Here is a 26,575-nt window from a genome sequence, read left to right on the forward strand (position 1 = left end):
TTTTATTTTTATATTGTATATAATACTTATGTATATATATATATTTTTAGTAAAGTAGCAGCAGTGGCAAGTCCTTTTAAACTGGAACAAATCAGCTTTTTTTTTTTTTTTCTGCTGTCAAACATTGGCTCTAGTAAATCCTAAATGTCTGTGGATTTTAGCGACTGTGCAGTTACAGTAATTCAAGAGAAATTCATGTACTTGCCAAAGCCTATTAGTCACACTTGCTGGAAATCTCTTCTCTCCTCTCCTAACACCATCTTATTGCCATCTGGATCCTTTAATGGTCTCTTCTCCACAAATATACTACCTCCACGTTCAATATTTTCCTGTCCAAGCAACGCATTTTCTGAATGGCGGCTCCAGTATTGCTTCTTTATAAGGTTTGTTTGTGCTGTGAAAGGGAATGAAACATCCTTCGTTACTGAGTGTCTCTGCGTGTGTACCTGTGAGGTGTTTAGTAAACCTTAAAAACTGCAGGTTTCTACTTATTAAAAACAAATGCTTGTGACTTTGTGCTGTGGAATTTTTAGAGAGCTGGAGTGTTTACATTTTGGTCTTATAAGGGCATTTCAAATTGGTCCTAGAAGTTTCAGGTGAATCCTGGAGGGTCTAAATCTACTGATTTGCTGTATTCTTACTTGCAATTAGATGTGCAATTACTACTGTTTAAATATTGCAGGTGCTAGACCAGTGGTCTCCAACTCAAACCCTTTGCAGGGCCACATTTTGGATTTGTAGGTACTTGGAGGGCCTCAGAAAAAATATATAGTTAATGTCTTATTATAGAAATGACAATTTTGCATGAGGTAAAATTCTTTATAGTTTATAAAACTTTCCTTTTGGCTAAGTCTTAATAATAATATTGTCATTTATAGCTAAAGAGACATATTGCTTTGGTGATTATGATAAACATACTGAGGGCCTCAAAATAGTACCTGGCAGGCTGTGAGTTTGAGATCCCTGCTATAGGCTAAGGCTCTTTACACCTGCATTGTGATGTCATAGAACTTTATGGTTATGGAAACATAGTATCCAAAAAATCAAGAAAAGGATGCCCAAAATAAATCACAAAAAATTGCACCCTCCAAAATACAGGACAAAAAAGTCACCTTTCTTTACAAAAAGGGAGAAAAGACCTCAGTGCCTAATAGGGGCTCTTTAAGCTTCCCATATAGACAGGCTAGTTTTAAACAGAATTTAATCCTAGCAGACACATCCTTGGTCAGAAAAACTCCCAATTAGTAAGTGAACCTCTATTCTAATTTTTTTAAACTTTTCTTCAAACAACAATTGTTTGAAGAAAAGTTTAAAAAAATATATAAAACTATAAGAAAATATATAAAACTATTAGAAAATTAGAATAGAGGTTCACTTACTAATTGGGAGTTTTTCTGACCAAGGATGTGTCTGCTAGGATTAAATTCTGTTTAAAACTAGCCTGTCTATATGGGAAGCTTAAAGAGCCCCTATTAGACACTGAGGTCTTTTCTCCCTTTTTGTAAAGAAAGGTGACTTTTTTGTCCTGTATTTTGGAGTATGGAAACATAGTAACATGATGACAGATAAAGGCCAAATGGCCCATCCACAGCATCCACTATCTCCTCCTCTCCCTATTGGCTAAGGCTCTTAACATTTGCATCTCCTCTTCCTATAGGCCAGTGGTCTCCAACTCAAACCCTTTGCAGGGCCACATTTTGGATTTGTAGCTACTTGGAGGGCCTCAGAAAAAATAGTTAATGTCTTATTAAAGAAATGACAATTTTGCATGAGGTAAAATTCTTTATAGTTTATAAAACTTTCCTTTTGGCTAAATCTTAATTATAATATTGTCATTTATAGCTAAAGAGACATATTACTTTTGTGATTATGATAAACATACCGAGGGCCTCAAAATAGTACCTGGCGGGCCGCATATGGTCCTCGGGCCCTAAGTTTGAGATCACTGTGCTAGACCATACCTAAGTAAAGAGGAAGAGGAGTAGCATTTGGGCAATATGCAGTAAGGGGCATATTTTTGAAGACTTTAGATCTGTAAAATAAAGAATAATGCAGGTGGATTTTCAGCCATATGAAAGCAAGTTTGTACTTTCAAAGTGCAAGCATTTTTTTGCTACATTAAAGAGGGGTTCTTTCGGGGAGGGGGGGAGGGCAGCTGTACCTGGGTTAAACAGAATAGAAGTAATCATGTGAAATTAAATTAGATTAGATGGGGGTCATGCTATTTCAAACATTATACATTAAATTGTTATGGCATTGTGCTATGCGTGTTTAATTTTTTTTTTTTTTTATGTATACCATTTTTTTAAAAGTACACATGATTGTTTTAGTTTCATAATGTAACAACCCAAAGCATTTGAACTGTAACTTGAAAAAGATATTTAATGACATAGATGAGGAAATATATTTCAAAGGAAAATCAAATACAAAAAACCAGCAGGTAATCTAAAATGGAGGCCATGCGCTAATCATCCTTATTGCTCGTTATGTGCTGTACATAGTTAGAGGCTGCAAAATGAAAAAACACCACGAACACCTTCTCTCTCACCAAGCAGTCCTATGGGGCAAAGACCTAGACCAACTGCTTTCGCCCACTACATGCGGGGAATTCAGGAAACGCCTAAAAACATACCTGTTCCAGAAATACCTAAACAATTGACCCACTCTCCCTCTCCCTCCCCCCTCCCTATTCCACCTGAACTTACAGCACTGTTATAAATATAATCTGTTATCTTCATCTTATCGTAACTTTACGTTGCTATTTATCCTGTCGGACATTACCTACTAAAATGTACATATTACATTTTCGCTCAGCAAATTGTATTTCTATACTATTGCCTCCTGAGGTCTCTGATCTCGGTATTTCCTCTGAGTATCTACTTATTGTATTTCGCTGAATGTCCAGCACTCTTGATTGTAAACCGCCTAGAAGTCGCAAGATTGTGGCGGTATAGAAGAATAAAGTTATTATTATTATTATTATTACATGCTCTATTACTGAATGGTCTGCTATAAGTTTTGGTTCTGTGCTGACCTATTCAAAAGCTTAGACTTAAACCTTAAAATTGTAGCAATAACTAGATTTCTAAAAATAGGAACTTATGTGTTTCTTTGCTCTGCTCCTTCTGGGGTCTTTTGTCCAGGAATGCTTTCTAATCTCACATTTTATTTATTCTTGTTTTGAAAAGCAAAATGTGTTCCTCTTTTCTTATTGTTTAAGTCGATTACTCTGTGATCACTACACATGTGGGAGGTTTTTACTTTAGATTTTTCTATTGAAGGAAAACACAAAATTTATATAAGAACAATATACTGAACATCATTTTGGAATAATTCCCCCCCTCCCTCCAACTCCCTCCTTGCCCTATCCTCTTACCCCCCTCACCCTTCTCCAAAACCTTTTCCTGTAGCCCATGAGTGTCACTCATTGTTTGATGTTCAAAAGGAAAAGGAGAATAGTCCCTCCCCCCTGGCTTAAAGGGTCCTGGAAATAATACCTAGCACTCAGACTTGGAACATTATAGTAGACTGTTAACTGGAACTCAAGCAACCAGAAAAGAAAAAAAATCAAAGAACTACTGTAATATTTTAAATGAAAATCAATTTCTGGTAGAAATTTAAGTGTAAACTTGGCACGCCACACCTGAGTACACCCACACCTTGCCTACAACTTGTACGGTAGTTTGTCTGGAACAGTTTATGGTATAAAGATAATCAAACCACAGTGGAGATGTTCAGTGATGTTGGTATGCAATTTTATTTCACAATTTAAAGAAATCTGTGCGAAGGCTCGACACGTACGTGTTTCGGCCAATATGTCCTGGGTCAGGAGCAATCAGATGGCTGGACACGGTGGAAACAACCATGGGGATGATGCTGGAGGACCTTACCAGTATAGCTCAAAACTGATTTCTTTTTAGATCAAGTTATTAGGACTTGAGCATGAGTTGATGTCACCGGATCTTCTGGATTTTCCTGGATCCTCTATGAAGTTTAAAATTTCACTGTCTCCTGACTCTTATAAAGATGTGGACTATGGACCCTCTGTGATGCGTAGTGATATCATACAGTGGTTCAAATGGAGAGGGGAAGGCTATTAAGGTGGACATTGAAGGACTGGGATTGTAGGAGACTTATTGCACGGTCTTACTGACATCTGAAGTTATATAAAAAAAGAAAGTTAAAAATATGTCCATTGTCCACATCTTTATAAAATCGCACACCAACATCACTGAACATCTCTACTGTTGTTTGTTGGTCTTTGGTCAAATTGTAGAGGTTTTCTCCTGGTTTTTCTGACAGTCTATAGCAGTGGTTCTTAACCTTGTTGGAGGTACTGAACCCCACCAGTTTCATATGTGTGTTCACCGAACCCTTCTTTATTGGAAAAATAAAATATGATTTTTACAAATTCAAAACATAGGTCATGCAATTAGGACGCTGACTCCCATCACGTTCCGTTATACATGTGAATCCATATTGTACATATTCGTCCGACCACTTTCGTATTTTGCTCTACATAGTTAGTAAGGAATTAAAATATTAAGATAGGTATCACACGACATACCATCACAACAGTTACAATTCGACTACTGTGCGCATCAAATCCCCTGCAGCACAGATAGGCCAAGCTATGTTGCGTGATCACCTGCAGCCAATTATGGACAAGCGGGCCGTATCATCACGAATCATAAGCGCTTCGGTCACATTCAATCATCTATCAGTTAAATCACAAATTTTGATCAGGAATTGATTGATGTATATAAGGCGTTAGTTACAGATTGAGAGATCAAGAAACCAAGACCACGATCAGTCTTGATCAAAATCACTGAATAACTGATAGATGATTGAACGTGACCGAAGCGCTATATGAGTCGGAGGTGTGTTTTGACCTCCACCGAACCCGCGAGACTGACTCACCGAACCCCTGGGGTTCGGTCGAACCCAGGTTAAGAACCACTGGTCTATAGTATGGCATAGTATGGGATATAGTATTAGTTAGGCCTGTTTTTATTAGTAACTCTCAAGCAACCAGAAACTACATTTATCCGGCTTCTATCAATCCCTATGGGTGCCATAAATGTATCCATCTTCTTGCCACTATGCATGTTTTTAAAATATCCTTCCCTGGGCCTACTCTTTCAGAACTTCAAAAGCATTTAAAATGCTAAGAGTGGATAAAGCATGAGGGTCTTTCTTTTTCTTTTTTAATTTATGCAGATTTCAAATTTAACATGACAAGAAATGTAACAATGCAGAAGAAAAAGGAAATATACATCATTATAAAGCTAAATGAAAATTAGTTAATCTTGCATTGTTTTAGTCTACAATATTGGCGGAGAGAACTGTGAAAACACAGAGGAAACAATTATAAAAGAAAAGAAAGCATAAGGATCTTTCAAAGACTTGAAACACCTAGTTTGACGATTTCTCTTTGCTCTGTGTTTCATGGTTCTCAATAAAGACTTCAAAGCAAATAAAAGACTTGAACTGCCATATGTGAAACATAAATCAGAATGAGAAACAGGATTTTATTTGAATGGCTTTTGTTTTAATTGTTAACTGGATTAGTTGAAAAGAATTACAGCTTTAGGACATAAGAAAAGCATTACTGGCTGAGAATGGACATCTAGAAAGCTGAGAGCAACACATTTATGCTAAATTGGGATCCTTATGGTGAAAAGGAAAACCATTATTAGTGTTACCATAAGGCTCCAGAAAAAAGGGGACAGATTGAGACATCCGGGTTTTACTTCCATTGAAAGCAATGGAAGTAAGGAGAACAGATTGAGACATCTTGGTTGCTTTCAATGGAAGTAAAACTCGGATGTCTCAATCCATCCCCTTTTTTCTGGAGCCATATGGTAACCTTAACCATTATACAAATATTCAAGCAAATGCAGCACACTGAGAAGAGAAATTTGCTCTATGAATGAAAGAGACAATATGCATACATTGCTTCAAACACACAAATATTCTCTTATCTGCTTCTCCCACACATAGGTCTATCTGCCAGCTTTTGTTCTAGACTTTTGTTCTCGTGTATCTCAACCTGTGTGCCTCCTGAGATTTCAGGTGTGCTGCGATACACTGGGGAGGAGGAGAGGCATGTCCTATAGGCAATCAGCTGGCGCCTCTCCGAGCCTCTTCCCTGCTGGCACCCCTCCACTAGCGACTCAGAGCCCGGCTGGAGGGCCTTCGCGCATGCACGGATGTCGACCTGATGACATCATGCATGCATGTGATGTCATCACAGTGACGTCCACACACTTACGGATGCCTCGAGCCGCAGCCACTATGTTTAGTGTGCCGTGGCTCGACAAAGTTTGTGGGACACTGCTCTAGACATCTTTCAGTGCTTTCTGTACGAACTTGCATCATATTTTGCAAAATTACTGGCTTTGGATGTCTTTATCTGATGACACACTTGCTGGACTTTTTGAGGGATGCTGTTTGAAAATTCCATAAAAGTGAATGTTGTAGACCAGAGCTACTTAATTCTAGTCCTCGAGGTCCAATGAATATTCATATGAGAGATTTACATAAGAAGAAGGCACTGCATCCAAATCTCTCTCATGCATATTCATTGTGGAAATCCTGAAAACCTGGCCTGCCTGTGGACCTTGAGGACTGGAATTGGGTAGCCCTGCTGCAGCCCACTGATTTTCAACCTTGACTTCAGGAATCGCAGCCAGTAGGATACATTTGCAAGTCATGGAGGTAGTGTATGCAAATCTATCTCATGCATATTCATAGGGGATGTTTTGAAAAACCAGATGGCTGGAATCCTTCAGGATAGGCTTGGGAGCTATCGTCGTAGAATTTCATACTGGAAATTGCTCCTAAAAATGTTTTTTTGATATATGATTGGAAGGAGAAAGGTATATTAAGGTTGATTTTCAGTTTGTGTCCTCTCATTTCTACAGACTGAAGATTGAGGAGCTGGAGGCAGAGCGAGGTCGATTGGAAGAAGCCAATAAAGTGTTAGAGATGAGGCTGGAAAGACTGAGCCTTCAGGTAAATGCACAGATTTTTCTTTCCTCAAAGACAGGGATGAGTGTGAAACCACAATGTGCTTGTTTAGTAGATGATGGGAGGGAAAGACAATTGGCCCATTCAGTCTGCCTGATTATTCTTACCTCTGTTGCAGGGGTGTCAAAGTCCCTCCTCGAGGGTCGCAATCCAGTCAGGTTTTCAGGATTTTCCCAATGAATATGCATGATATCTATTTGCATGCACTGCTTTCATTGTATGCTAATAGATCTCATGCGTATTCATTGGGGAAATCCTGAAAACCCGACTGGATTGTGGCCCTCGAGGAGGGACTTTGACACCCCTGCTCTTTTGCAAGAATATATAGCAGTTTTCAGCTGTGGAAACTTGATATATTGCAGCATATCACTCTAAATCCTAATCAAGGTTTTGTCTTGTCTTGTCTTATTGGTTCTCTACATCTAGAGTAGATAGGCATACAAGATCCTGTGTTTAGCACAACATCCAGCTCCCTTATACCTTATCAGCAAGCTATATAATAATCTGAAATTACTGACTGTCGCTTAAACACTTTCTTCCTAGGTCCCTGTGGTTTTGATAGACAATAACCAACAACCACCAGCCTGCTTGCACTACATGGTGATTTCTGGAGCATTAGAAGCATAGTGGTACCAATGTGGCTGTCCCATGGTCTACAGCAGTGGTTCCCAACCCTGTCCTGGAGGACCACCAGGCCAATCGGGTTTTCAGGCTTGCCCTAATGAATATGCATGAGAGAGATTTGCATATAATGGAAGTGACAGGCATGCAGATCTGCTCCTTGCATATTCATTAGGGCTAAGCAGAAAACCCAATTGGCCTGGTGGTCCTCCAGGACAGGGTTGGGGAAACCACTGGTCTACAGCATTGCTAAGTCTTGCTTCCTTTCTCCACCCTTTATCTCTCATGTTTCTTTTTGCAATTCTTTTCCTGCCATTGTTATAGAATATCGTAGCAGATAAGGATTATTAGGCCCATGGAGAGGCATAATCGAAAGGGACGTCTAAGTCCGTTTATGTCCATCTCGCAAGTCGTACAAAGTTAAAAAAAGCCTAAGACACATTTTCGAAAGATACGTCCTACTTTTTTTTTACTTTCGAAAATCGTCTAATTATACGTTCTGCTGATCTGATGGTCCAAGCCACTAAATCGTCCATCTTTATACCACATTTCCATCCAAAACGCCTAGGATGTGGGAGGGGTCTGCAAAGTAACGGACTGCACACCCAGACATGCCACCTAAATAGTGGGGTACCTTACAGGGCACTGCTGTGAACTTCACAAAAAGGGTGCCATGACTTCTCCTCACTACAGCTCCCTTAAAGGTGATGGTGAGCCCCCCAAACCACCTCCAGAATCCCCTAGACCCACTTATCTACCACCCCAATAGCCATTATGGCCGCAGGAGCCACTTATATGCCAGTCAAAAAGGGTTTTGGGGGTGTTTAGGGCAGTGCATATGTTTAAGTATCAATGCAGTGATTACAGGGGCTTATGGGCATGGGTCCTCCTCTCTATGGGTCCCTAACCCACCCCCCCAGACGATTTAAGCTGCCTCTGGGCTGGACGACTTGGCTTTCCTATGCCAGGCAGCCAGGTGATGATGGTCTGGAGGCTGGAATTTAAAGTTGTGAATAAAACTTTTATAGGGGTGGGGTGGAGTTGGTGATCACTGGGGTAGTGTATGTGGGGTCTGTGTTATGTGTTTGCAGTGCTTATCTGGTGACTTTAGGTGGATTTTTGTGACTTAACCATGTTTTACATGGTCTAAGTCACCACGTCCAAGTTCCGTCGATCCTGGGCTGTATAACTTTCGGTTACATATGCTGTACGACTAAGTCTAAGCCAGCCCACGTCCCGCCCAACCCCCGCCCTTGACACGCCTCCCGAAATGCCCCATTTAGCTTTGGACGTTGAGCGGCACTATGAAGGCCTAGGTCGTTTTTTAAATATGTCCAAAACCCGTTTTTATTTTCGGTGCTTGGACGTTTTTGAGAAATGTTCGTCCAAGTGCTGACTTAGGCCGGTTTTTGGATGTTTTTCTCTTTCGATTATGAGCCCCTTAGAGTCTCCTTAATTTTCATTTTTGATGCAGTTTCATGCTTCCCAGTTGAGCTTTGGCTTTCCCTTCACTTTTGATTGTCACTCGGAAGTCTGTGCTTTCTTGTTCATTTTGGAATTCAGTTACCATTTGTTTCTACTGCCTCTACAAGGAGTCCATCCTATCCATCCATCAGAAAAGAAATCAAAACCCTGCTTTTCAAAAAATTCATCCAAATATCTTAACCCCTCCTCTTTTACCTCCAGAAGATTCACCTACCTTCAGATAACCTTCCCCCAAATTACCCACCTTAACACCTTCCAATTAAACAAATACCATAAATAGATTGTAACCTACCCTCTCTAACTGCATTCCATATGTATTTTTCATACAGTTCTTCACTGTCAGTTTAATTTCCATCCTATAAATTCACATAGAATTTTTCTTTTTTCAACCATCTTTATTTTCTCTTCTTTATTAATTTCCAGGTATTTTAGTTAGATTGTGAGCCTTCGGGACAGTAAGGGAATTTTTTAAGTACCTTCTTACTTCTCATTTATAATCTTAATGTATATTTTCTTCAAACCGCTTAGAACCTAACGGATGTAGCGGTATATAAGAAATAAATTACATTACATTACATTTAAGTGAAATATGATTTTGTGATGTTGCTTCTGAGTCTGTTTCCCTTAGAGTCTTGTTCCAAAGCATTCTTTTTAAAAAGTTTTTTTTGTACTTGATTTATTTGGTCAGAACAGAATAAGGAGGATAAAAAGGTATACTGACAGTCTAGAATATAGGCAGCAGAAAGCTGAGGGTAAGAGAACATAAGAATTGTCACTGCTGGGTCAGACCAGTGGTTCATCCTGCCCAGCAGTCCGCTCACGCAGTGGCCCCCCAAGTCAAAGACCAGTGCTCTAAATGAGTCCAGCCTTACCTGCATACGTCCCAAAGGTAGTGAAGGAGGCCAGGATTACATGAGAGAAGTACTTAGTTCCAATGAAATCCTGTGCAGGGTAAAGACGAGTGGTGAGAGAGGCTGCAGAGTCAGCAACAGGAGAGTATTTTGAACTCATTTCCCAGGATTCCTCCTGAATCGAAACCCTGTGGTCCAATCACTAGATTCGTTCTTTTTGCTATAGAATAGCGTACCGTAAGTGTAGCATTCAACGAAGTATGTAATGTGTCACTTTGCTCTTACAGAGTAGATTTTTCTCCCTGCTCTGAAATCTGGTGCACATTATTTATTTGGTCTTTGAACTGGTGACTTTAGGACAGGGGTGTCAAAGTCCCTCCTCGAGGGCCGCAATCCAGTCGGGATTTCAGGATTTCCCCAATGAATATGCATGAGATCTGTTAGCATACAATGAAAGCAGTGCATGCAAATAGATCTCATGCATATTCATTGGGGAAATCCTGAAAACCCGACTGGATTGCGGCCCTCGAGGAGGGACTTTGACACCCCTGCTTTAGGAGAACCAGGACTTGTAAAGTAATCCTGGAATCTGGGCAAAAACAACTTAACTAGCATTTGCTACTGAAAGTGATGGTAGAAATATATTTTTTTAAATCCTAAATATTTAAGTAAAACAAAATGCATTTGATCTATTGAATGCAAACCTCTTTGCACTGTAGATATACAGCATATTTTCTGCCATTAGGCTCTGTCAATATTTTTGCAGGACCACTCAGCTCTGAAGCTGTTTTCTTGCGCTTCGCCCCCCCCCCCCAACCTTCCCCCCAACACACGGTCACTTTTTGTGTAAATTGCTTCATGGCAGAAAACCTGCCAGTTTGAAATTACCCAGATTTCAGACAAGTCATTGATTTTATCTTGACACCTATTAGAGGCAAATCAAATCTCTTTTTTATTACCAATTCCTGGAGATGGGAGAAGTGACAGCTTTGATAAAGCGGGCAGGCGAGAGCTGCTGAGCGCTGCTGCCGGGCTGCGTTTAGCGCAGGACCTGTCACCCGGCTCTCCTTTAATTGGGTTGCAGTCATCAGAAGGGGATAAAAGCGCTTGGCTCGGTTTATCAGATGCTGCACTGTAATATGAGAAGAAAGACCCTGTTTTTACTATAGGTCCTGGCTGGTATAGGTAATTATCTCGTGATAGCTGTCTTGGTAGCATGTTGCACAGGGGCAGACAATTCAGAAGTGGTTTCTCTCTATTCAGCATGTGGAATTAAGAGGAAATCACTGAGTTGGTAAACAATGTCAACTTGATCATTAGGCAATTTTTGAGATACTTAAAACCCATCTGCCAAGTTATATTCTCGACTGATACTGCTTAACAGTGCGAGTAGATTGGCATATCATTCAATTTGCATGTTTTCTAACCAAGCAGTAACCTTCTTTGGAGTCAAAAATTCCCATTTTGTTTTGTTATTTTGTCTGTGTGTGGCCTGCAGGGTAAAAACTACTACCACAGGACTCTGCGCTTAATTCCAACACGCCCAAAAAATATGTTTTCTTTTGTAGCACTGGGGGCAGAGAAATGCTGGGCTGATCCGTTAGTGTGGTTGCATTGCCACATGTCATTGCACATTTGCCTGGGAACCCTTACTGTCTAGATCAGTGTTTTTCAACCTTTTTACACCTATGGACCGGCAGAAATAAAATAATTATTCTGTGGACCAGTATCGGTCCGTGGACCGGTGGTTGAAGAACACTGGGCTAAGTTGTGGGCCAGGCCCCGCCCATCTCTACCCAATCTCCACCCAAGACCCCGCCCCCGACCCCGTGCCTATCTGGAAGCCTTCCCTCTGACGTTGCAACGTCAGCGAGGCGGCTTCCGGTTCAGGCGCAAGACGCGTGTAGGAGCCACTGCCCGTGGCTTTGTGCACTGAATCAGTAGGGAGAGGGAGCTGGCTCGAAGATAACGCCACATCGATCGCACCATGGACCGGCGGTTGAAGAACACTGTTTTGGGCCTGATGCATGTGCTGGCCCTGTGGACCGGCAGGAATTTTCTGTGGATCGGCACTGGTCCATGGACCGGTGGTTGAAGAACACTGGTCTAGATCAGTGGTTCCCAACCCTGTCCTGGAGGACCACCAGCCAGTCAGGTTTTCGGGATAGCTCTAATGAATATGCATGGTGCAGATTTGCATGCCTGTCACCTCCATTATATGCAAATCTCTCTCATGCATATTCATTGGGTTATCCCAAAAACCCAACTGGCTGGTGGTCCTCCAGGACAGGGTTAGGAACCACTGGTCTAGATAATTCTGGATTACTGTAACATCATTTATTTGGGATCTTCCCCAAAAAGTTTAAGAAGACTGAGAATAATTCAGAATACCGCGGTTCAACTGATATTTGGTCTGAAGAATGACCATATTAGCCCATATTATCATTTGTTGCACTGGTTAGCATTGGAAGCAAGAGTTCTATTTAAATTTTCTTGCATTTTTTAAAAGTTGATATCAGAAGAGTCTCCAATTTACTTGTCTCCTCATTTTGAGTTTTATAGACCATCAAGGAATACGAGTTCTTACTTATTTGCCTATCCTAAGCCAAATGGTGTCAGATATAAGACCTTTTTTGATAAGACCTTAGCGTTTCAGGCAGGTAAATTACAATCCAGGATTGGTGAATCAATAATAATAAAATGTTAAGCGCGCATGCGCATTTGCGCCGCGTGTTCCCTGCTCCGTCGCGATGGCACGAGTGCGCATGCGCGCTTATACGTCACAGTCTCCTTTTTTTCCAGCCCGGCTCGCTGAGAGGGAGAGCGGCGCTGGCACCGTGGAGGGGTGGGGGACGCCAGTTCAGGTTGGCCGCTCCGTCTCTGCCATCTCAGCAGCCCCCGAAGCTCCTCAGCAGCCTGTCCCGCTCCCTCGAGAAGGGCTCCCGATGGCAGCACTGCTGCTGGTGGCGCTGCTCCCGCTGCTGTGCACGAGCGACGCGCCGGAGCTGGACCCTGCCTGTCGGCAGCGGATCGACAACATGGTGAATGGCAGACAGAGGTGAGGATGGATTGATGGGAGATGCTGGACTGTTGGGGGGATAGACAGAGGGGAGATTCTGCTCTGGTGGGGGTTGGGGAAAGGAAGGGAGGCCTACTGCTGCACAAGGGGAGCAGGAAGACGTGATGATGGATGGGGGGGTAAGGAAGGGAGGCCTACTGCTGGACAGGGAGAGCAGGAAGAGGTGCTAATGGACAGGGGGGGAAAAGGAAGGAAGGCCTACTGCTGGACAGGGGAATCAGGAAGAGGAGCTGATTGGCAGGGGGTGGGGGGGAAGGAAGGAAGGGAGGCCTACTGCTGGACAGGGGGAGTAGGGAGAGCAGGAAGAAGTGCTGATGGACAGGGGGGAAAGGAAGGGAGGCCCACTGCTGGACAGGGGGAGCTGGAAGAGGTGCTGATGGATGGGGGGGAAAAGGAAGGGAGGCGTACTGCTGGACAGGGGGAGCAGGAAAAGGTGCTGATGGACGGGGGAGGTAAAACAAGGGAGAAGGGCTGCTTCTGGATAAGGGGAGGTAAAAGGAAGGGAGAATGGACAGGGGGAGCATGCAAGGGGTGGTGATGGACAGCCAAAACCAAGAAAGACAGAAATACAGAAAGCGGCTAAGGAGACAGAGAGAGAAAAAAATAAAGACAAACACACACATATATTCTAGCACCCATTAATGTAACGGGCTATAAAGCTAGTGTATTCATAAAGCCATATCTTACTGTTCTTTTTGAAAATTAGTTAAGCCTTCCTTGTTTGACAAATTTATTACTTAGTTGGGTATTTTTAAGATTGCAATTCATTTTTAACTTTTTATAATGATTTTATTTTTATGGTATGAATGTATTTCGCTGATTGTTCAGTTTCTTATGGTGTAAATCGCCTAGGACTCTTGCTAATGGCGGTATAAAAGAATAAATTTATTATTATAATAGGTGTCTTTAAGTGCTTCCGCACTAATGTCAACACGCAAAAGGGAAAATTAGTGCATGGCCATTATTTGAGAAAATGGGAAATGTGGCCATTTTAAAGTCATGCTAAAATTGACCTCTGTACTCGGGAAAGTGATGGTACAGGCCGCTTTTTAGCACAGCTTTGTTAAACAGATCTTAGACTCTTGCTTTATGTGCCTTTATAAAATAGCAGTGTAAACGGTATTCTCTATGCAGCTAAACTGGGAAAATCCCTTCTCTTCCAAATCACGGGTCTTTGGAACAACCTCACTATCCCGCTGCGGAACCTGAGCTCCCTCCAATTATTCCGCAAACAACTGAGAACCCTGGCTTTTCTCTAACATATAATACTATTTCCCTCCCTTTCCCTTCCCTCTATATATATGCTCATGTAAATCCTTCTCCTCTCTCTTCTTATATTTTTAAGCTTTGTAAACCGTGCCGAGCTCCACTTCTGTGGAGATGATGTGGTATATAAACTTAAGGCTTAGTTTAGTTTAGTAAATGTCAGAAATCATGCCTATCTTGTAGATGCTCTCAAGCAGGTGTAAATGTATTCACCTAGATTATGCAAGTATGTGCATAGATGAGCATATTTTATAATTCTGTGCACACTTATGAATTTTGCCGGTGTCCCACCCAAACTCCATCCCTGTGCACGCCAGCTGGCAAATTACATGCTGCAATGTCATCTCATGTACTTCTACACTGAATCAGTATTTTAAAGAGGCCAATTTTATAAGTGGCCACATATGCATGAAAATGAGTTAATAAAACCCACGTACAGGTCGTTGGTGAGGTCCCACATGGAGTATTGTTTTTAGTTTTGGAGACCGTATTTGGCAAAGAACCTAAGACTTGAAGCGGTCCAGAGAAAGTTGACAAAAATGGTAGGTGGTTTGCATCAAAAGACGTATGAGGAAAGACTGGAAGCCCTGAATATGTATACCCTAGAGGAAAGGAGTGACAGGGGAATATGGATCAGACGTTCAGATACTTGAAAGGTATTAGCATAGAACAAAATCTTTTCCAGAGAAAGGAAAATGGTAAAACCAGAAGGCATAATTTGAGGTCGAGGGGCGGTAGACTCAAGAGTAATGTTAGAAACATAGAAACATAGAATATGACGGCAGAAAAGGGCCGATGGCCCAACAAGTCTGCCCACTCGAGAACCCTCTTCTTTACGGAGTGGGTGGCTGATGCCTGGAATGCACTCCCAAGGGAGATGGTGGAGAGGAAAATGGTGACTGAGTTCAAACAAGCATGGGATGAACACAGAGCATCTCTAATCAGAAAATAATGGGTATATATTGAAGGAACCAAGGCCAGTACTGGTCAGACTTGCATTCTCTGTGTCTCGTATATGGCCATTTAGTTGAGGATGGACTGGGAAGGGTTTCGATGGCTGCGATGGTTAAGATGGGCTGGAGTGAGCGTTGACGGAGACTAGAGAATGACATGGGGACAAATTTTTCCCTGTCCTGTCCCCGCAAGTTTTGTTGCTGTCCCTGTCGTTGCCCCATTCCTGTAAGCTCTTAACCACACAAGCCTTGAAAACTTATGATTTTAAATTGTTTGAGGCTTGTGCAGATGAGAACAGAGCTTGCAGGAATGGGGCCCGGACAGGAAAAGACCTTGCCGAGATGGGACGGGAAAATGAGTTCCCTCAGGGACGGGGAAAAATTTGGCCCCGTGTTATTCTCTAATGGAGACTTCAGTAGATGGAATCTAAGCACAGTACCGGGCAGAGCTCTGGGTTTCTGGCCCAGAAATATCTAAGAAAAAGGCCAATTTAAATTAAATCATTAATTTATAGAGCATGTACGGTTGGGCAGACTGGATGGACCATTTGGGTTTTTATCTGCCGTCATTTACTATGTTACTATGTTTACCCCCTTAAAGTACAACTGTGATACTTACCTTGAGATACTAGCAGAAGGGGCCAGCAGGGCTGTGGAGTCGGTAGATAAATGTTCCAACTCCGACTCCTCAGTTTTTTGTACATCAGACTCCGACTCCGACTCCAGGTACCCGAAATTTCCTCCGACTCCGACTCCACAGCACTGGTTAATTTTCAGATCGTTAAAATGGAATGTCAAGTTGAGAGAAATGAGCATTTTCGACACCACCTTCTTTTTGCTTTTAATCAAGGTTCTAAGGCCGCAAAAGCTGCTCGCAACATTTGTGCTGTGTATATAGTGGGTGCTATAGCTGAAAGAATCACTCGTGATTGGTATGCCAAGTTCAAAAATGGAGTCGGTAGATAAATGTTCCGACTCCGACTCCAGGTACCCAAAATTTCCTCCGACTCCTCGACTCCGACTCCACAGCCCTGGGGGCCAGTCCCAAAATTGCAGTCAGACCCTACCCCTGCAGCAATTTACTTGCTGGGGACGGGGTGGTCTGCCTGCTTCGCTGCTTGCACTAATCCACCTAGCTTACCAGAGTCAAAACAGATCATGCCACCATGGTTTACTGCACTGCTGCAGGTCCCACGTGCTGCGCAGTCCCACCCAAAACCCAGGGACACAGACCAAACTCAAATTGCCTCTGCCCCTGCTGCAGCCACATCTAACTGCTGCTCTCTTTTACTGTCATGTGCCTTTCATATTCTGCCCTTGCAGGCCTCAACAAACCATCCTTGAACAATATACAGTTGCTGCCTTTTGTGCATTGTGTATGCAACGAGTAATTATGGGCTATATCAAATACAATCTTAGAGAGCACCTTGAGCAACACAGTGGAGTTTACAGTTTAAATATCATAGCCTGCTAAATCCAATACTTGTATGAGGCATTGATATGTCCGAGAACTCTGGTAATGAATACAAAATAAGAACCAAGAGCAAGAGTTGAAATACAGTGGAATTCTGATCTATTAATTAATGAGTCTCTTAAGTAATGTTTTGTTTTGTCTGATGTATTTGTGCAGAATGCCAATTGAAGTCTGAAAGCAGGTTGAAGGTGGTTCTTTTTACTGGAATTTGAACAGGAGAATTTGCTTTCACACCGGAGAATAGCAAAAAAACAGCAACAAAGGTGACCAATTGGTGTTCAGTCTCTTTTTATTGTGATTGACTCGACACAATTGTGTTTCGGCCCAAGAAGGGCCTGCTTCAGGCGTTTTGTAATTAAAATGTGACAGTAGCACATGCTGGTTTCTTCAAGCTAGCAGTTAAGCTGCATATGCAGGTTTCATACAGATACTTCCCACGATGAGTTAAAGAACATTGTGATTTTATCGATCACATTTTAACTACAAGACTCCTGAGGCAGGCCCTTCTTGGGCCAAAACACGATCGTGTCGAGTCAATCGCAATAAAAAGAGACTGAACACTAATCGGTCACCTTTGTTGTGGTTCTTTTTACTGACCATTCCAATAAGACCCTCATAAAACCCATCCTTCTTTGTTCTGTTCCAGTTCCATTAGTCAATGATGCAAGGATCCTGGGTTCAGGATAACTCTCTCTCATTGACTTCTCAAATGTCTGCAATTGTCAAATGTTTGTTTCTTAAGCTTAGGATGATTTGTTCTATAAGATCATTATTGCACTCCTCTGCATTGAACATTTTTGTTCACTCATTAGTGATCAGCCAACTCGATTATTTCAAAAGGAATTTAGTGTCAAGGATCTCAAATGCCTTCATATAATACAAAATATGTTCTAAAAAAATTCCTCATAACATAACTTAACATAAGAACGCCTTCACCGGATCAGACCCTAGGTCCATCTAGTCCGGCGACCCGCACACGTGGAAGGCCAAGTCAGGTGCTCCCAGGTGATCCCTCAATGTGTTTTGCAAGGAGGTGTGCATCCAACTTGCGCTTGAAACCCAGAATGGTAGTCTCCATCACAACCTCCTCCGGGAGAGCATTCCAAGCGTCTACCACTCGCTGTGCGAAACAGAACTTCCTGACATTTGTCCTGAGCCTGCTGCCCCTCAGTTTCAGTCCATGACCTCTTGTCCGTGTCACATTTGACAAAGTGAATAACGATGTTTCTTGCTCTATTATGTCAAATCCTTTTAGTATTTTAAAAGTCTCTATCATATCCCTTCGCAGTCTCCTCTTTTCAAGGGAGAACAATCCCAGTTTTCCGAGGCGTTCTTTATAGCTCAAATTTTCCATACCTTTTACTAGTTTCGTGGCTTTCCTCTGCACCCTTTCCAGCAGGATTATATCCTTTTTTAGGTATGGAGACCAGTGTTGGACATTAGTTCAAACAACTCACTGCTACTTTATGACAGTGTTAAGGGAAAAATAATTTTTTCATGAAAGTTGTCACCTTAAATTATTTTTTGTATAGAGAAAAAGCCCTCAATTTGGTATACCACTTTAGAAAAGCAAATGCTCTCTAATGGGACCCTTTCTATTAAACCCTTCCACAACGTGAAATGGTTACTGTGGAAATCAATGGGCCTCTCTAAATTTTTGACATATTCATAAAATTAATATTGTGAGACAATCTGTTATAAGGTGATGGGCAGACTGGATGGGCCATTTGGCCTTTATCTGCCATCATGTTTCTTATTATTTAAATGTACTAAAAAATTCACGATCCTGATTTCAGTGATGTAACTCCTATTAACACACAACTGTCATTCACAACCGCATAGAATGTTTCTTCACTTATATCAGAAATCCATCTGGGGGAATCACTTATCTGAATCTGTATGTAAAGCTGGATCAGTCCTGCTGTAGATTTCCTCAGCTTCTACAGAGCTCTGTTTTGGAAACTGTAATCCTTCTTCAGGAACCCGTTGCAATGATGAAACAGTTGAGAATCTGTGCTGTAAGATGGTGGATCAAACGAGTGAACACCATCCGAGCCCATTGCCGAAAAAGAACGTGATGGCGTATACCACTTGATCATCAAATTTTATTAAAAGACATTCAAACAATAGTATGCCATTGTAAGCTGTCATTTAAACACAAAGGTTTTATTGCTTGGAGTTCAAATATCCAAAATTGCTCTCTCAATTGGAGTTGGGCCAATGTGTTTCTTGTGAAAATATCTGGAATTTCCTCAATAATTAACCATTTCAAATCAATAAACCTAGGGCTCTCAAGTCAATGGGGGAACCATAGGATAAGTTATTGACTTGCTAATCAACTGACTTCTGTTTTCTGTTAGTCGTGCCCTTATTTTTCTATTTGTATGGCCTACTTAAATCATTGAACAAGGACATGTGATCACTTATACCACCCAAGATGTCCTAGAATCAATTTTAGCACCCTACACAAAAAAGTCTCCGACTAATTACTCAAATAATATATATATATGGACTGTGCTTGAGAGTAATCTTCTTCTATAAGTTATTATTCACACAATACTCTGTTATATCATCTGTTATTGGAGAAGGGATACCTCAAATGCTTTCAGCTATTTGTGACCTTAGACCTTAATCTAGTCAATATAGCCTTAATGCAAGCTATCATTGGTTCCTTTAAACTCTCCCTGTTTATTTCTTATTGTTTATATATCATATTGTACTTATAAATACCACATATTTTGGCGTAATAACGTTAGCAAACAGTATTAAAGAACTGCACACTATAACTACGACTTTTTGTACTTAGCTTCGTTTTCTTGAAGTTGAATCAAACAAAAAGCCTCAAGGTGCTGGATTGTAAGCTTAAAAGTGCTCAAGTGCTTCTTTAAAGTGCTCAGATCAATTTTAGCCCATAACATATGTTTTCTTAGTAATCGGGTTGGGCCAATTGAAATGAACATAAGAAGAGCCATCTCCGGAACAGACCCTAGGTCCATCAAGTCCGGCGATCTGCACACGCGGAGGCCCCGCCAGGTATACCCTGGTATAGTTTTAGTCCCCATATCACTCTAAGCTTCTCATAAGAGATATGCATCTAGCTTACCCTTACCTATGTCACCTTATGCCACTCATAAGGAGATGTACATCTAACTTACCCTTAAACCCTAGAACGGTGGATTCCGCAATTAGCTCTTCTGGGAGAGCATTCCAGGTGTGCACCACTTGTTGCGTGAAGCAGAACTTCCTGATATTTGTCCTGAACTTGTCCCCCCTTAGCTTCAGTCCATGTCCTCTTGTCTGTGTCACATTGGACATTGTAAATAATTTTTTATCCTGCTCTATTTGGTCGATTCCTTTCAGTATTTTGAAAGTCTCGATCATATCCCCTCGCAGTCTCCTCTTCTCAAGGGAGAACAATCCCAGTCTCTTAAGTCGTTCCTCATATTCCAAGTTCTCCATGCCCTATATTAGCTTTGTTGCTCGTCTCTGCACCCTCTCGAGTATTTTTAAATCCTTCTTTAGGTATGGAGACCAATGTTGGACGCAATATTCCAAGTGTGGTCTGACCATGGCTCTATAAAGCAATAGTATTACTTTCTCCGATATACTCGTGATTCCCTGCTTTATCATGCCTAGCATTCTATTTGCATTCTTCGCCACCGCCGCGCATTGCGCCGACAGCTTCAGGGTCCTATCGATTAATACGCCCAGGTCCCTTTTCTGTTCGGTTTTTCCCAGAGTTGCACCTGACATACTATACTTCTGTTCCTTATTTTTTCTGCCTAAGTACATCACTTTGCATTTTTCTACATTAAACTTCATCTGCCATTTATCTGCCCAATTCTCCAATCGGCTCAAGTCGCTCTGGAGTTCCTCACTGTCCTTCTGTGATTTGATTGCCCGGAATAGCTTTGTGTCATCTGCGAATTTGATGATCTCACTGGATATTCCATCCTCCAGGTCATTTATGAAGATATTAAATAAGATGGGCCCAAGTACTGAGCCCTTGGGCACACCGCTAGTCACAGTCTCCCAGTCTGAGAATTTCCCATTTATGCCCACTCTCTGCCTTATGTTCTCCAGCCATTTGCCTATCCGTCTTAGTATGTCTCCTATTCCATGGCCTTGCAGTTTCCTGAGGAGTGTTACATGTGGAACCTTGTCGAACGCTTTCTGAAAATCCAAGTATACAATATCCACCGGTTCTCCATTATCAATTTATCTGTTCACTGTCTCAAAGAATTGAAGTAGGTTCCTGAATCCATGTTGGCTGGCTCTCATCAGGTCGTGTGTGTCTAAGTGCCGGGTTATGCTATCCTTGATCAGCGCCTCAACCATCTTCCCAGGGACCGACGTGAGACTCACAGGTCTGTAGTTGCCCGGTACTCCTCTTGATCCTTTTTTAAGGTTTGTACATTAATCTTTTCAGAGAAAGTATGTCAACCACTGGCACATTTTACAGCTACAAGAGGAACCATGTATAGCTTATACTCGTCCCAAGAACATTGGAGATTTTATTGTACATTCTACTTTTTCATCTAATCAAACTACAGGGTTGAGGCAGTGACGATATAGCCCATGTTATTCTTTTGATATGCATAGCACAACCTCAGTATATTCCACCAGATAGTCTATCTTCTCAATCCGGGGTCCAGAACTCAGGAATCTACTGTCGTAACATCTCTGACTCTCAACACCTTTTTAACAATTTAAGGTCAATTTAAAAGCATCCCTTTTCAATGATGCTTAAATCTGATTGTGAGACTTGATGGATGCAAGACTGGACTGCACAGTTGCCCTTTCGTGCTTCCCTTCCCCTCTTCTCTCTTTGAAATTGTAGTTCTTCCCCCTTCCCCACTTCTGGCATTAGCCATACCTATAGTGATGTTAGGCACCTCCGGAGGCATGATTCTGAAGGCCGCACCGTCAAAAAGATATAAAAATGATGGAGGTCTAGAAAGATGACGGCAGAAAAGGGCTATAGCCCATCAAGTCTGCCCACCCTACTGACCCACCCCTTTAGTCTATGCCCTAATAACCCAATTCCTTAACTTAACCTTCGTAGGGATCCGACATAGGCATCCCATTTGTTCTTAAAGTCTTGTACGCTACTTGCCTCGATCACCTGCACTGGAAGCTTGTTCCAATGATCCACCACTCTCTCCGTGAAAAAATACTTTCTGGAGTCGCCATGAAATTTCCCGCCCTAGAGGAAGGCTATGAAAATGGTGTGTGGTCTTCGTCATAAGGCGTATGGGGACAGACTTAAAGATCTCAATCTGTATCCTTTGGAGGAAAGTCGGGCGAGGGAAGATATGATAGAAACATTTAAATACCTATGTAATGTAAATGCACATGAGTCGAGTCTCTTTCATTTGAAAGGAAGCTCTGGAATGAGAGGGCATAGGGTGAAGTTAAGAGGTGATAAGAACATAAGAATTGCCGCTGCTGGGTCAGACCAGTGGTCCATCTTGCCCAGCAGTCCGCTCACACAGCCCTAACTGAGACTAGCCCTACCAGCGCACATTCTTGTTCAGCAGGAGCTTGTCTAACTTTGTCTTGAATCCCTGGAGAGTGTTTTCCCATATGAAAGACTCCGGAAGAGCGTTCCAGTTTTCTATTACTCTCTGGGTGAAGAAGAACTTCCTTACGTTCATACGGAATCTATCCCCTTTCAATTTTAGAGAGTGCCCTCTCGTTCTCCTTACCTTGGAGAGGGTGAACAATCTGTCTTTATCTACTAAGTCTATCCCCTTCAGCACCTTGAATGTTTCTCTAATCTTTCGCTGTACGGCAGCTCCTCCAACCCCTTAACCATCTTAGTCGCTCTTCTCTGGACCCTTTCAAGTAGTACCATGTCCTTCTTCATGTATGGCGACCAGTGCTGTACGCAGTACTCCAGGTGAGGGCGCACCATGGCCCGGTTCAGTGGCAAGATAACCTTCTCCGATCTGTTCGTGATCCCCTTCTTTATTATTTCTAGCATTCTGTTCACCCTTTTTGCTGCAGCCACACATTGCGTGGACGGCTTCATCGACCTGTTGATCAGAACTCCCAAGTCCCTTTCCTGAGAGGTCTCTCCAAGTACCTCCTCGGACATCCTGTATGCGTTCGTGAGATTTTTGTTACTGACATGCATCACTTTAGGCTCCGGAGTAAGAACATAAGAACATAAGAAGTTGCCTCCGCTGAGGCAGACCATAGGTCCATCCTGCCCAGCGGTCCGCTCCCGCGGCGGCCCATCAGGCCCATCAGGCCCATCGCCTGAGTAGTGGTCTATATCTATCTATACCCTTCAATCCCTTTTTCTTCTAGGAATCTATCCAAACTTTCTTTGAAACCATTTAATGTTTTCTTGTCTACAACAGCCTCTGGAAGCACGTTCCATGTATCCACCACCCTCTGAGTGAAAAAGAACTTCCTAGCGTTTGTTCTAAACCTGTCCCCTTTCAATTTCTCCGAGTGCCCCCTTGTACTTGTGGTGGTCCTTAATTTGAAAAATCTGTCCCTGTCTACTTTTTCTATGCCCTTCAGGATCTTGAAGGTTTCTATCATGTCTCCTCTAAGTCTCCGCTTTTCCAGTGAGAAAAGTCCCAACTGCTTCAACCTGTCGGTATATGGGAGATTTTCCATTCCCTTTATCAGTTTAGTTGCTCTTCTCTGTACTCCCTCAAGTACTGCCATGTCCTTCTTGAGGTACGGCGACCAGTACTGGACACAGTACTCCAGATGCGGCCGCACCATTGCACGATACAGCGGCATGATGACTTCCTTCGTCCTGGTCGTAATACCCTTCTTAATGATACCCAACATTCTGTTAGCTTTCTTTGAGGCTGTAGCGCACTGCGTCTACCATCACTCCCAGGTCTCTCTCCAGGTTACTGATCCCTAGCGGTTTTCCCCCCATTCTGTATGTGAACATCGGGTTCTTTTTCCCCACGTGCATGACCTTGCATTTCCCTATGTTGAAGCTCATTTGCCATTTTTCGGCCCACTTTTCCAGCTGCGTTAGATCCTTTTGGAGATTTTCGCAGTCTCCCCTGGTTTGAGCCCTGCTGTATAGTTTGGTGTCATCTGCAAATTTAATAACCTCATACTTGGTTCCCGCCTCTAGGTCGTTTATGTAGATATTAAACAGGAGCGGTCCCAGCACCGACCCCTGCGGAACTCCGCTCGTGACCCCTTTCCAGTCTGAGTAATGGCCCTTTACGCCAACCCTCTGTTCCCTGTTCGCCAGCCAGTTTTTGATCCATCGGTGGATCACCCCTTGTACCCCGTGGTTCCATATCTTCTTAAGCAGCCTTTCGTGTGGTACCTTGTCGAAGGCTTTTTGGAAGTCAAGGTAAATGATATCTATAGATTCCCCTTTATCCACCTGGCTGTTTACCCCCTCGAAGAAGTGCAATAAGTTTGTGAGGCATGACCTACCCTTGCAGAAGCCATGCTGACTCGGTTTTAGCTGCTCATTGTTTTCGATGTGTTCACAGATGATGTCCTTAATCAGTGCCTCCATCATCTTTCCTGGGACTGAGGTCAGGCTCACTGGCCTGTAGTTTCCTGGGTCTCCCCTTGAGCCCTTCTTGAAGATGGGCGTGACATTTGCTATTTTCCAGTCCTTCGGGATCTCTCCGGTTTTTAAGGATAGGCTGTATATTTGTCGAAGTGGCTCCGCTATTTCGTTTTTTAGTTCCTTGAGTACCCTTGGGTGAATGCCGTCCGGACCTGGAGATTTGTCGCTCTTTAGTCTGTCTATCTGCTTGAGTACATCTTCTTGGCTTACCTCTAAATTGACCAGTTTTACATCTTGGTCTCCTTTTCCGCTCTCTTCAGGTTCTGGGATGTTGGTTATATCTTCCCTCGTGAAAACTGACGTGAAGAACTCATTTAACCTGTCAGCTATTTCTTTCTCTTCCTTTACCACTCCCTTCCTGTCTCCATCATCCAATGGTCCCACTTCTTCTCTTGCCGGTTGCTTCCCCTTGACGTATCTGAAGAACGACTTGAAGTTTGTTGCTTCCTCTGCCAGTCTCTCTTCATATTCTCTTTTTGCTTTTCTAACCGCTCGGTGACACTCCTTCTGGTGTTCTTTGTGCACTTTTTGGTTCTCCTCTGTTTTGTCTTTTTTCCATTTTCTGAACGATGCTTTCTTGTCGCTTATCGCCTTCTTCACTGCATTTGTTATCCACACTGGGTTTTTTGTTCTGTTTTTTTTGCACCCTTTCCTGAACTTGGGGATGCACAGGTTTTGCGCTTCGTGCACAGTTCCCTTGAGTAAGGTCCAGGCTTTTTCTACAGAATCCATCTTCCCTATGTTACCTTTGAGTTTTTTTCCCACCATTTCCCTCATGGCATCATAATTTCCTTTTTTGAAGTTGAGTGCCGTCGTTGTGGTTCTTTTCCCCTTTGATGATCCAATTTCTAGCCTGCACTGGATCGTGTTGTGATCACTGTTACCTAGCGGGGCTAATACTGTCACCTCCTTTGCTGGCCCCTCTAGTCCGTTGAAGATTAGGTCAAGAGTGGCGTCACCCCGTGTTGGTTCCTTGACCAGTTGCTCCATGAAGCAGTCCCTCATGACCTCTAGGAATTTGGTCTCCCTTGCGCAGTTTGAGTGCCCAATACTCCAGTCTATCCCAGGATAGTTGAAGTCCCCCATCACCATCACCTTTCCGCTTCTGCATACCTGCCTCAGTTCTGCCTCCAGGTCCTGGTCGATTTCTTCAGGTTGTCCTGGTGGGCGGTAGTACAGACCCATTTTAATGTCTGCCCCAGTTCCTCCCTGTAGCTTAACCCATAGTGATTCCAAGCCATCCGCCTGAACTGTTGTTTCCATCCTGGTTGAGGGTATGGAGTCTTTTACGTACAGCGCTATTCCTCCACCCTTTTTATGTGCCCTGTCTCTCCTGTATAGTTTGTACCCTGGTATGGCCACATCCCATTGATTTTCCTCAGTCCACCATGTTTCTGTGACTCCAATTATGTCTAGGTCCTTTTTGCTAGCAGTGATTTCTAGTTCTCCCATTTTGGCCCTCAGGCTCCTAGCATTTGTGTACAGGCAGTTTAAGACCCAGTTTTTTGCCCTCTCTTTTTGTTCTCCTCGTGTTTTGGTACTCCTGCAGTCCTCCTCATGGTTTGCCAGCCCCCGAGTTTCATCCTCCTCCTGCTGCTGTGTGTCTGTGACGTCCTCAGCCTGTTTCCCTTGCACCACTTGTTCTTGTAATTTTCTCTCAGTTCTGGTCTCTATTTCACAAGGTCCTTGCTCCTCTGGCTCCTGTTGTTCCATGTTGGTGCCTCTTACGAGTTCCATTTGTGCCCTCGGTCCCTGCAATGCGTCCTTAGGTCCTTTTTCAAAATATACACACTCAGTCCCAAGCTTTCCATCCCAATGTCCCAGGTCAGTATCCTTGTCAGGTACTGATGTCCGATGTGTCGAGGTCAGTTCGACTATCGGCTTTCCCCTTCTCTTCAGTTTAAAGCCAAGTCTATGGCGTTCTGGACGTTGCGTGCCAGCATCCTCGTCCCAGCTGTGCTAAGGTGTAGTCCATCTCTTCTGTAGAGCTTGTTCTTCCCCAGGAAAGTAGTCCAGTTCCTAACAAAGTGGAAACCCTCCTCATCGCACCATCTCCTCAGCCAAGCGTTAATTGCTTGTAGTTCGCTCTGTCTCCTTGTGTCCGCTCTCGGTACTGGCAGGATCTCTGAGAAGGCTATCCTCCTTGTCCTTAGTCTCAGTTTCCTCCCCAGGATCCTGAACTGTAATCCAAGGAAATACATTATTCTCCTGCACCCTAACTCTATTATCTCCCCCACTTTTTCT

General features: G+C 42.8%; 1 protein-coding gene across 3 annotated transcripts in view; it reads left to right on the forward strand.

Annotated features, from left to right (window-relative positions):
* Positions 1–26,575, forward strand: part of MAD1L1 (mitotic arrest deficient 1 like 1) — a 1,000,553-nt gene that overhangs the window by 591,492 nt on the left and 382,486 nt on the right. For all 3 annotated transcript variants that reach the window (XM_033963126.1, XM_033963127.1, XM_033963125.1), the window contains exon 15: positions 6,927–7,017. In XM_033963126.1, the coding sequence (XP_033819017.1) occupies positions 6,927–7,017 (91 nt within the window). The remainder of the gene's footprint in view (positions 1–6,926; positions 7,018–26,575) is intronic.

The sequence above is a fragment of the Geotrypetes seraphini genome, chromosome 11 (assembly GCF_902459505.1).
Source record: "Geotrypetes seraphini chromosome 11, aGeoSer1.1, whole genome shotgun sequence".
NCBI lineage: Eukaryota > Metazoa > Chordata > Amphibia > Gymnophiona > Dermophiidae > Geotrypetes > Geotrypetes seraphini.